The sequence below is a fragment of the Penaeus japonicus genome, unplaced genomic scaffold (genome assembly GCF_977035675.1).
Source record: "Penaeus japonicus unplaced genomic scaffold, GWHDUDI00000001_assembly GWHDUDI00000018, whole genome shotgun sequence".
NCBI classification, from domain to species: Eukaryota; Metazoa; Arthropoda; class Malacostraca; order Decapoda; family Penaeidae; genus Penaeus; species Penaeus japonicus.
In genome coordinates, this window is record NW_028234420.1 from 39,763,040 (window position 1) to 39,775,539 (window position 12,500).

The following is a 12,500-nucleotide window of genomic DNA, read 5'->3' on the forward strand; positions in this document are numbered from 1 at the left end:
TGGCGTTGTTAGTATTGTGGCGTCGTTAGTACGTTTTCGTTAGTACGTTTCTTGTGGCGTCGTTAGTACGTTTCTTGTGACGTCGTTAGTACGTTTCTTGTGGCGTCGTTAGTACGTTTCTTGTGTCGTCGTTAGTACGTTTCTTGTGGCGTCGTTTGTACGTTTTTTGTGTCGTCGTTAGTACGTTTCTTGTGGCGTCGTTAGTACGTTTCTTGTGGCGTCGTTAGTACGTTTCTTGTGTCGTCGTTAGTACGTTTCTTGTGGCGTCGTTAGTACGTTTTTTGTGGCGTCGTTAGTACGTTTCTTGTGGCGTCGGTAGTACGTTTCTTGTGGCGTCGTTAGTACGTTTTTTTGTGGCGTCGGTAGTACGTTTTTTGTGACGTCGTTAGTACGTTTCTTGTGACGTCGTTAGTACGTTTCTTGTGGCGTCGTTAGTACGTTTCTTGTGACGTCGTTAGTACGTTTCTTGTGACGTCGTTAGTACGTTTCTTGTGGCGTCGTTAGTACGTTTCTTGTGACGTCGTTAGTACGTTTCTTGTGGCGTCGTTAGTACGTTTCTTGTGTCGTCGTTAGTACGTTTCTTGTGGCGTCGTTTGTACGTTTTTTGTGTCGTCGTTAGTACGTTTCTTGTGGCGTCGTTAGTACGTTTCTTGTGGCGTCGTTAGTACGTTTCTTGTGTCGTCGTTAGTACGTTTCTTGTGGCGTCGTTTGTACGTTTTTTGTGGCGTCGTTAGTACGTTTCTTGTGGCGTCGTTTGTACGTTTCTTGTGGCGTCGTTTGTACGTTTTTTGTGGCGTCGTTTGTACGTTTTTTGTGGCGTCGTTAGTACGTTTCTTGTGGCGTCGTTTGTACGTTTTTTGTGGCGTCGTTAGTACGTTTCTTGTAGCGTCGTTAATACGTTTCTTGTGGCGTCGTTAGTACGTTTCTTGTGGCGTCGTTAGTACGTTTCTTGTGTCGTCGTTAGTGCGTTTCTTGTGGCGTCGTTAGTACGTTTCTTGTGTCGTCGTTAGTACGTTTTTTGTGACGTCGTTAGTACGTTTCTTGTGGCGTTGTTAGTACGTTTCTTGTGGCGTCGTTAGTACGTTTCTTGTGTCGTCGTTAGTACGTTTCTTGTAGGTACGTCAAAGACCATGAAATGCTTCTTTAAAACAGAATGGACTCATTCATTCTTTTTACCAAGTCAGAATGCAGCGTCACTGTCATTGTCAAGGCCTAAAAGCACAGCTCGAGTCACACCTCGCTGTCAACTGCAGCTCCGTCTTTTTCGTCATGCTAGAGAAAGTGAAGAGTGATTTCTGCTTTTACATTTTGATGATATCTGACATCAATGTATCTAGATATGCTTCTCTCTTTTCTGCTTCTGTTTGTCGGGCCTCTCGTCGATCTGTTAATGACGTCAAGTGCTATTGATTGATTTCCTTAATTATGCTCGAGGAAGTACATTTGAATCCCTCGCCGGGAGTTGCGTGGTTGTTTGCAGCTCATTATGGCGTTCGATTTTCGGCCTCCGTCTACCATTAATGACGGCGAAATCATTGGACAGGATCCGGGACGATGGTCGCCCTAAGGACAGAGTTCCAGCTGCTGGACGTCTACGATCCGCCGATGACACCTCGCGTCTGGCATCACCTGTGCCTCGTGGGTCACAGCCCCTATCACATCCAGCTGTTCCTCGATGGACTCTCCTTCAACAGCTCGTATTATCCCATAAATAACACTCAAGCGGATGAAAGAAGAGCTCGTAATATGCGAGCTATCATGGCCATAAAGAAGTCAGCTCTCAGTCATGTTGACGGGAGGAACGGCACGGCGGAGTCTATCATTATTCTGGGAGCTCTCGAGTCCCCGTATGACGTCCCGGTGGGCAGGATGGCCGATCTCCGTGTGTTCAGCCAGGCCTTGACGCCAGAGGATGTCAGTGACCTAAGGCAATGCAGCCCGGATCCTCCACGTGACACCGGCGTAGACCTACTGTACGTCACTCCGGCCACCGCGATCCGCAACATCACCCATTCGACACTCTGCCAACCCCATCGATTCCACGTAATCACATATACCGATTACATCACACATCAGGATGCTGCGTCCCTTTGCGGGAGACTCGGGGGGTCCCTCCCTGACCCCCAGGACTTCACGGATCTTCAATTCATGACGGAAATGTTTCCCAGGTACAGCAAGAAGAAAGCAATGTATCTGTGGCTGAGTAACTCGACTAACTCCACTGTGCTCGGGATCAAGGAAGAGCTGTGCTCCGTTCTCAACATCCAGTTTGGGGGCAGTTTGCCCATGACAGCCCCCTGCGACACGTGGGCAAGGGATTTCGTTTGTTTGGTGCCACACGGGGCGACGCTGAGTCTCCTGTACCAGCAGGAGGAGATAACGCTCTTCTACGGGGACGAAGGGGACAACTTTCTGATGATCAGTGAACGAGGTCTTTCGCTTCTCCACAGGAACGGGTCCTACTTTATTAGAAACTACGTCGGCACGAACATGGGGTCGAAGAAGGGCGACCATATATCGAGCGCCTTGGGCCTTCGTCAGTGGGAAACCTTCAATAACGATGTCGAATACATAACCATTAGCACTTGCCTCCCTGAGGAATTCACGTGTAGGAGCGGCGACTGCGTTGCTCTGAGGAAACGCTGCGACAAGCTTCCCGACTGCGAAGACGCCTCCGACGAGGACGACTGCCGCTATCTGATGGAGCCGCCGCCGACATACCGCTCCTACGTGTCTCCTTCCGACAACACACTCGTCGGACTCAACGTGTCCGTCTCGAATATTCACGACATCAATGTGAGTCGGCTTTGAAGTTATATCTAAAGAAATTCATGTCCATTTTTATCATATCCAAAAAATCAATATATTAATAACGAGTCGAGACGAACGCAAATCACCTTCATATAATGCGAAGAACTAAGGTAAATTTGCCCCCTTTTTATTTATTATAGATGAAGGAGAACCAAATAGGCATCACAGTGGAACTGCGCCTCAACTGGACCGACCCCCGCCTCACCTTCACCAACATGTTCGGCAAAATAAGGCTGGACGAAGTGAGTGGCAAAATCTGGCACCCGAACATCGTGCTGATTGGAGCCAAGTATGAAAACAATGTCAACTTGCGCAAAGGTGTCGCCGATCTGCGCTTCTTGTACGGCGAATCCTCGTCCAACGGAACGCAAGTGGTTGTCAACAGTTCAAGAGGTGAGCGCGGGCGGACGGGCGGGGTGGGGTGGGGGGGGGCATGTAAAACAGCAAGGGAAAGGGACGGGTCGAGTTTGGAAGTGTGGGTGTGGGTTTGTGTGTGAAGGAAAAAGGAGAAGAGGGAAAAGGAGAGGGAGAGGTAGAGGTACAGGTAGAGGGAGAGGGTGAGGGCGAGGGAGAGGTAGAGGGAGAGGGAGAGGGAGAGGGAGAGGGAGAGGGAGAAGGAGAGGGACAGGGAGAGGGAGAAAAAGAAGGAAAAGGAGAGGGAGAGGTAGAGGGAGAGGGAGAGGGAAATGGAGAGGTAGAGGTAGAGGGAGGGAGAGAGGGTGAGGGCGAGGGAGAGGTAGAGGGAGAGGGAGAGGGAGAGGGAGAGGGAGAGGGAGAGGGAGAGGGAGAGGGAGAGGGAGAGGGAGAGGGAGAGGGAGAGGGAGAGGGAGAGGGAGAGGGAGAGGGAGAGGGAGAGGGAGAGGGAGGGGAAGGGAGAGGGAGAGGGAAGGAGAGAGGAAGGAGGGAGGGGAGGGAGAGGGAGGGGAGAGGGAGAGGGAGAGGGAAAGGGAGATGGAGAGGGAGAGGAGAGAGGGGGAGAAGGAGGGAAAAGGAGAGGGAGAGGGAGGGGAAAAGGGAGAGGGAGGGAAGAGGGAGAGTGCGAGGGAGATAGAGAGGGAGAGGGAGAAAGAGAGAGATAGGGAGAGGGAGAAGGAAAGGGAGAGGGAGAGGGAGAGGGAGAGGGAGCGGGAGAGGGAGAGGGAGAGGGAGAGGGAGAGGGAGAGGGAGAGGGAGAGGGAGAGGGAGGAGAGGGAGAGGGAGAGGAGAGAGGGAGAGGAAGAGGAGAGAGGAGAGGGAGAGGGAGAGAGAGGGGAGAAGGAGAGGGAGAGGGGAGGGGAGGGGAGAGAGGTAGAAGGAGAGGGAGAGGGAAGAAGGAGAGAGGAGAGGAGAGGGGGAGGGGAGAGGGAGAGGGGGGAAAGAGAGGAGGGAGAAGGTAGAGGGGAGAGGGGAGAGAGAGGGAGAGGGAGAGGGAGAGGGGAGGGGATGGGGATGGGAGGAGATGGGGATGGGGATGGGGATGGGGAGAGGGAGAGGGATGGGGATGGGGATGGGGATGGGGAGGAGAGGGAGAGAGGAGAGAGAGAGAGAGAGAGAGAGAGAGAGAGAGAGAGAGAGAGAGAGAGAGAGAGAGAGAGAGAGAGAGAGAGAGAGAGAAAAGAAGAGAGAGGGAGAGAGAGAGAAGGAGAGAGAGAGAGAGAGAGAGAGAGAGAGAGAGAGAGAGAGAGAGAGAGAGAGAGAGAGAAAGAGAGAGAGTGAGTAAGAGTGCGAGAGAAAGCGAGAGAAAGAGAGCGAAAGAGAGTGAGTAAGAGTGCGAGAGAAAGAGAGCGAGAGAGAGCGAAAGAAAGAGAGCGAGCGAGAGAGAGAGAGAAAGAAAAAATATATAGTGAGATAAATAGTTAGACAGATAGATAGACTTGACTTCATAGAGGGATAGACAGACAGACACAAACAGCTATCTTCATCAAAGATATCAGCCTCTAATATACTACCGGCCCCCTGTCTCCCTCCAGCACTGATGAACGAAGGCAAAGACATCGACCTCCAACTCCTGCTCATCCTCGACCTATCCATCTCGTGCTCCTTCGACTTGACTCTCTATCCCTTCGACGTGCAGCGGTGCGCCCTCAAGCTGGCACTCGAACCTGACCTGTCTGGTGCCACTCGATGGAACAAGCACCACCTGTACGTCACGGGCGCGGTTCCTCAGGCCGCCCTCTATACTATCTCGCACGTCCTCCTGCTGCAGTACGCCCACGACGAGGTATTGGGAGGTGGGGAGGTGGGGAAGGGGAGGTGGGGAGGGGGGTTCTTGGTTGTGTGGGGGGGATGCCGGGAGGGGGGGAGGTTCTTCGTCACGGGCGCGGTTCCACAGGCCGCCCTCTATACTATCTCGCACGTCCTACTCCTGCAGTACGCCCACGACGAGGTATTGGAGGGGGTAGGGGGGGTAGGGAGGGGGGAGGGGGGTTCTTGGTTGTGTGTGGGGCGATGCCGGGAGGGGGGGAGGTTCTTCGTCCGCGCGCGATTCCGGTCTTTGTGCTACGTATCTGCGACAAAATCTCGCACGATTTTACTTCGCGTCCGCGGCTTTCTGGGGGGTGGAGAGAGTGGAGATGAGGGGGGAGGGGAGGGGGAGGGGAAGGGAGTGGGAATGACGGGGGGAGGGGGAGGGGCGGGACTCACGTCGCTGTGTCGTCCGAAGGAAATCGTATCGGGAAGAATCTCTGTGGCAGGAAGAGGATCTGCAAGGTTGATGTCGATAATGCTATGCTGAAGGAGGCATGCACGGATATGAATGTTCGGTAATGACAGCCCGTATAAGATGTAAATCTGATGTGAATTTTCAGGCACACACGGGCGTATACACATGCACGCACGAACACACTCACACTCATACCCACACACACACACACACACTCACACAAACACAAACAACGCACACCACACACATACACATACCTTCAAAGTACAGTGGTTACACACTTCTTTCAACCGAGACGACAGAGGATAGTGACTCGATACCATACATTAAAGAAAGCTCACTGTAAGAGCAAGCACAGTATCCACTTTCTACACCCTCCCCCCCACTCTTCTCAACACTCTCCTTAAAAGACTCAGGAAGGAGCATTGCCTCCCCCTTCCCCCTCATCCCCCTCATCCCCCTCCCATCCCAGGCTTACCTCGGGTCCCTCTCAGACAAGAGAATTTTAGTATTGCTTCCTGGCGGTGCAACTATGCGTGCCAGTCTTGGAATCCGTTGGTAGTCATTGCGTACCCTCTGTATAGTCAGCGTAACCACACCTAATCACCACGTCTTGTGGCAGGGAAATTCTCTCTCTTTATCTGTCTTTTTTTCTTTTTTCTTTTTGTTCTATTCTCTGTCTGTCTTTTTTTTCTTCTATACTTTTCTGTCTTTTCATTCTCTCTCTTTCTTTCTTTGTTTATTCATTTGCTTATTTACTCTCTCTCTCTTTCTTTCTCTCTCTCTATCTCTCTCTCTATTTCTCTATCTCTATCTATCTCTATCTTTCTCCCTCTCCCTCTCCGTCTCCCTCTCCTCCCTACCCCCTCACTCGCTACTCTCTCTCACTCTCCCCCTCCTTTCCTTCCCGCCCTCCCTCCCCTCTTTCTCTCCCCTCCCCCACACACAAACACGATACACTCGTTCCTTCTTCTTCTTCTTCTTCTTCTTCTTCTTCTTCTTTTTCTTCCAAGGGTCGGGGTCATCTCAGGGGCGTGACGTGGGTCTTCCGCACTACTTAGCCACCGCGCTTACCTCTCTCCCTTCTGACCTTTCAGTGAGACAAAGGGACTACAAGCAACGTATTCTTACTTACCATTCTTTGGTGTTATTGTGTGTCCTATTGCGATCTTGATTTTCTTGTTTTATCTGAGTTTCTTTGTTTTCCCCTTTTTTTTTGGGGGGGGCGGGATTTTCGAAATTTTCTTATTTTTTGACCGTGTGGGTTTATGGGTTTGAGTATGTGATGGAGTGTATGTGTCTTGTATTTGTCTATGAGTCTTTTGTTGTGCATTGCAACCCAATACTCACTTTGCACGCACCCATGTTGCAAACGTCGCGAAGCTTACCAAGTGAGATGCCTCGTCTATCGGTACCCAAATGAACCCGCGTGACTCCATTCATGGGGGAGGGGGAGTGGAGGGGAGATGGGGAAAGAGGAGGGGAATGGAAGGGTAATGGGGAGGAGAGATGGGGAAGAAGGGAGGGATAATGGGGAAGAATGATGGGAATGGTGGGGAGAGGGGGGTAGGAACGGGAATGAGGAAGGGGGGTGGAGGGGAGAGGAGGGATGGTGGGGTAGGAGGGCGGGGGGGTGGAGAGAAGAGGGGGAGGATGGGGAAGGAGGGAGGGGGATGGAGGGGTAATGGGGGTATGAGAGAGGGAAATGGAGATGAGATAAAATAAGATAGGAAAGAGAGAGGGAAATGGAGATGAGATAAAATAAGATAGGAAAGAGAGAGGGAAATGGAGGGGAGAGGAGGGAGGGAAATGGAAGCGAGAGAGAGTGAGGAGGATGGGGTAGGAGAGAGGGGGAATAGAAGGGAGAGGAGGGAGGGAAAAGAAGGGGAAAGAGAGGAGAGGAGGGAGGGAAAAGAAGGGGAGAGCGGGAAGGATGGAGGAGGAAGGAGGGAGATGGAAGGTAAGAGAGGAAGGGAGATGGAGGAGATCGCAACCCCTTGTGTTCCCGGCCGTCATGTCAGGGGCACCATAAAAAGCGGCCATGTCGTGGGTTGTCCACATTGCTGGCGTGCTGGCCATGCCGCCCACTGCCACCTGCAGAGCCGAGCCGTGCAACATGACCGCTTTTACACTTCTCGCTCGCAAGAAAGAGAGGAAGTGATGGAGAGTTAACTCGTAAACATCTGATATACATTTCTCGGTCAGTTGGTTTCCTGGTCCCTTCCTTATAATTTTTTTTTTTTTTTTTTTTTTTAATGAAAATCGTCTGCTTGTCGGATTTTTTTTTCATATGGTTTCAGATATTAAGATGTTTAAGTAGGAAGTAAGAGGTTTGCAATAAGAAAGCGAAAAATATATCTCCCCACTATTCAAAAAAGGAAAACAAAAATCATCATCAATTTTACCTAAATGTAAGCTAGTGACTTTCACCTTGTTATCATTTGCAGCTTTTGCAATAAATTACTCGCGCCTGACAATGCGAATCACAAAAATAAATCCCCGAAACTAATAAATCTGACCTATGACCGAAATGATTCAGCGAAAAAAATTAATGTAGCACAAAATCGTTCTTTTTTCCCGCCCTAAGAGCAGTCGCACTCGAGTAATGAAAATCCGTAAGGACAAATGAACGTCAGAACGTCTCACTTTATTATTGTTTATTTATTTTCGTTCTTGGGAGAGAATCATCTTAAGAAAATTTGAGGTTTTACTTCTTGATTTATTTTCCTTCTTCGCTATTTTCCCTCCTTATTCTTCTTCTTCCTTATTCCCCTTTTCTTCCTTTACCTCCCTTTTTTTCTTCTTATTTTCGGTTTCCACCCACTTTTCCCCTTCCTTTCCTCCTTTTTTCCTTCTCATTTTTGGTTTCCCCCCTCTTTTCCCCTCTCTCCCCTCCCCCCCCTCCCCCACTCCCACCGACGTCCCCCTCCGCTCGGGCATTCGCGATCGACTCTCTCCGAGGTCGAGTTCACAATCCCAGTTTTTGCACGCGACCAATTATTATTTCATTTTCCGTACGTGTTATTAATAAGATTGCCATCACGGCATACCGGCCGGCATCCGCACTGACTGAGCTGTCTTGCGAGAAAGAAAGCTTTCGAGTGAAAACAACACCCCCCCATGTCGTGGTGGTTAGTCGCGAAAGAAATAAACATAACACAGCTGTTTAAGGGGAGTAAACAGTGGGCTTCGGCAGTGCGCCTTTCTATGGCACGAGTCCAAGAGGAGACTTGAGAGCTCGATACTTCACGGCGTGGTGTGGGAATGCGACCTGGCGGGGTGTGTGTAATGCCCCATGAGTCTGGGTTATCTACTTACAGCATTTTTGCACTTTGAATGCTTTCTTTGAGACCAGTTCTTGTGTGTGAGGCCCCCTGGTAGATGTAACTGGCAAATTGGCTCGGTTAATTAGTCTTACTGACTCGGCTTTCGGGGGAATCGGTTTAAGGTTCACGTTGGAAAGACAGAGTTTTTTTTTTCTTTTTTTTTTACAGCTTACGTGTGAATCTTTTTAATTGTGTGACATCTATAAAACGTACATAAATCTTATTGATCACGCTGAGATATAAACAACAACATATTTTTATGATTACAAATATTCTTATTTTGACGTTGCAAAAAAAAAAAAAAAACATAAAAACATTAAAATCTTGACCTTTGATAGAGACTGGATTCTTATCTTCCACACTTCCTACGGTCACAAAGCCTAAAACAAAAACCAGACCTAATCCGACCTACTTTGACCTAATAATATCCACCCATCCTCTTCCAAATCCACTCCAGGTTCACGTCAGATTTCTCCTGGAGCGGCACTACGGGTCGTACATGCTGACGTCGTACCTACCGTGTCTTATCCTTCTGGTGATCGGCTCAACCACCCTCGTGTATCCCGTGACAGCTGAGTCTGACCGTGTCATGGTCACGCTCTCTTGCCTCATTGTCCTCGCCTCGCTCTTGGCTCAGGTGAGGGTCGAGTCATGGTGCTTCCAGGTGTAACGCGATGGTGTGTCTTGAGTTTTAGATATTGAAAGTTTTTTTTTTTTTTTTTTTTTTTTGTTGTTTTTTTTTGTTCCTTCGAGGGTCTGTGTTCTTGTTTTGGATTAGGATGTTGAGTAGAATAGTGTTTTTTATTATTATTATTTTTTTTCGTGTCTTCTTTTTTCTTTTTTGTTCCTTCGAGGGTCTGTGTTCTTGTTATGGATTAGGTTGTTGAGTAGAATCGTGTTTTTCTTTTTATTTCGGGTGTTATACAGTGACATGTTCTGACTTTAGATGTTGAAGAGCGTTATTTTTTCTATCTCTCTCTCTCTCATGGGACTCTCTTACTGAATAGAATCGTGCTTTCGGTTCAGATACAATGCAAAGACAAGAGTGTTTTTGCTTTCAATTTAAACTTTGCGTGTTTTTTTTGTTCCGTGTGTTTTGGTTGAAGAGTATCAATACTCTTGGTTGAAATACCTGAGAGCATCAAAACAAGTATCACAGCTTTGGTACAGAATAGTACGCCTTTGGTTGAGAAATGAGCGTTGATTTTCAAAAAGGAAGGGAAAATAGTTCATGAATTTAGCTCATGGTGACCTGAGGCTTTGATATAGAGTAGTACGCTTTTGGTTGAGAAATGAGCGTTGATTTTCTGAAAGGAAGGGAAAATAGTTCATGAATTTAGCTCGTGGTGACCTGAGGGTGATGCTGCTGCTGCTGCCTGGTGTCACTGTCTCCCAACCAGCGAGTCTTAAGAGAAACTGGTAATTATCTGACACTCTAGGAAGCGCTTCTCTGTTTGGAGGAAAATAGGCAGAAGAAAAAGAGGAAATTTGATACGCACGATTTAAGGAAAAGAGAAAAGGAGAAAACAAGAAAGGAAGAGAATAATGGACGACGAGGAGAGGAATGGTGCAGAGATAGAGATAAAGATAGATAGATAGATAGAAAGAGATAGATAGTTAAATAGAGAGAGAGAAGAGAGAGAAATGGATAGATAGATAAATAGATAGATAGATAGATAGATAGATAGATAGATAGATAGATAGATAGATAGTTAGATAGATAGATAGAGAGAGAGAGAGAGAGAGAGAGAGAGAGAGAGAGAGAGAGAGAGAGAGAGAGAGAGAGAGAGAGAGAGAGAGAGAGAGAAGAGAGAGAGAGAAGAGAAAGAGCGAGGAGAGAGAAAGAGAGAAAGACGTATAGATAGATAAATAGATAGAGAGAGAGAGATAGAGAGATAGAGGGAGATAGATAGATAGATAGAGAGAGAGAGAGAGAGAGAGAGAGAGAGAGAGAGAGAGAGAGAGAGAGAGAGAGAGAGAGAGAGAGAGAGAGAGAGAGAGAGAGAGAGAGAGAGAGAGAGAGAGAGAGAAGAGAAGAGAGTGAGAAGAGAAAGAGAGAGAGAGAAAGAAGAGAAAGAGCGAAGAGAGAGATAGAGAGAGAGAGAGAGAGAGAGAGAGAGAGAGAGAGAGAGAGAGAGAGAGAGAGAGAGAGAGAGAGAGAGAGAGAGAGAGAGAGAGAGAAAGAAAGACAGACATATGGATAGATATATAGATAGATAGATAGAGATAGATAGATAGTGATAGATAGATAGATAGATAGATTGATTGATAGATAGATAGATAGATAGATAGATAGATAGATAGATAGATAGAGAGAGAGAGAGAAAGAGAGAGAGAAACAGAGAGAGAGAGACAGAGAAAGAGAAAGAGAACGAGAGAGAGAGAAAGAAAGAAAGAAAGAAAGAAAGAAAGACAGACACTAGGAAACCGAAGCAAACAGACCAAGAGTCAAAAAGAAAGAAAGAAAGAAAGAAAGAAAGAAAAAAAAAAAAAATCTGACTTTTCCCCCCTCTTCTCCCTCCGCAGGCCAGCGCGACCCTCCCGGAATCGGCGAGCAGTAAAGCGATCGAAGTCTGGTTCTTCTACACCATCGCCAGGATGTTCCTCGTCTCGGTCGCCCACACAGCTGTTTACCGAGCCAATCATCAGGTGAGGTCGGAGGCTGTGGGAGAGGGGAGGGGGGGGGGAAGTGGGTGAGGGGAGATGTGTGAGGGGAGATGTGTGAGGGGAGATGTGTGAGGGGAGATGTGTGAGGGGGGATGTGTGAGGGGGGATGTGTAAGGGGAGATGTTTTACCGAGCCAATCATCAGGTGAGGTTGTGGGAGGAGGCTGTGGGAGATGTGTGAGGGGAGATGTGTGAGGGGAGATGTTTTACCGAGCCAATCATCAGGTGAGGTTGTGGGAGGAGGCTGTGGGAGATGTGTGAGAGGGGATGTGTGAGGGGAGTTGTGTGAGGGGAGTTGTATGAGGGAGTTGTATGAGGAGAGATAGATGAATAGAGGTGTAAGAGGGGAGCTGTGTGAAGAAAGTTTTATGAGGAGAGTTGTATGAGGAGAGCTATATGATAAGAGTTGTATCAACAAAGTTGAATGAGGGGATTTTTGTGAGTAAAATTGTAAGAGTATAATTATATGAGTGTAACTGTATGAGGGATTAATTTGTGAGTATCGTTGGACTTGACAAAATCATTAAGGAGAGATTTGAAGAGATAAGAATGAGAGTGAATGATTCTACAGTGCATGATGTGTCACTGATGTTTCGATGAGTCATAATCGTCAGAAACGTCATTGATATATCTTGTATTGAGGAATTGCATGATTCGGTCCCATTCATAGTTTTGCATGATTCATTCCCATTTTTTTTTTTTTACTCTGTAAAGTTTATTGCCTTAATTCTGAAAGTTATTCATAAGATTTAACTAGCTGAATGATAGATATGTATTCACGTGTAGGTAATTTAATTGTATATCATGAAAGAAAAAGATAATTATAAAAAATTAAAATAACAAATGGAGAGAATTTAAATTATATTGTATGGAAGATACATTTCTTAATTGTTTATGTGATTCAGTATGTATCTTTCATTTGTGTTTCTTTCTTTCGTTTTCGTTTCGTGTGTATTCGTTAGCTTTAAGAAATAGCATTAGAAGGGAAAAAAAAATCAATACTATCTCTTTCTAAACATTATTCTTTTCACGTATACAAACACACCTTTTCATCCA

At 47.4% G+C, this 12,500-nt stretch overlaps 1 protein-coding gene across 1 annotated transcript in view; it reads left to right on the forward strand.

The window, feature by feature from the left end:
• The window catches only part of LOC147469949 (uncharacterized), a 14,775-nt gene that overhangs the window by 1,968 nt on the left and 307 nt on the right, over positions 1–12,500 (forward strand). Inside the window, exons 3-7 of the mRNA XM_086546428.1 lie at positions 1,544–2,796; positions 2,952–3,204; positions 4,761–5,011; positions 9,236–9,415; positions 11,305–11,427. Coding sequence (XP_086402554.1) covers positions 1,544–2,796; positions 2,952–3,204; positions 4,761–5,011; positions 9,236–9,415; positions 11,305–11,427 — 2,060 coding nt within the window. The remainder of the gene's footprint in view (positions 1–1,543; positions 2,797–2,951; positions 3,205–4,760; positions 5,012–9,235; positions 9,416–11,304; positions 11,428–12,500) is intronic.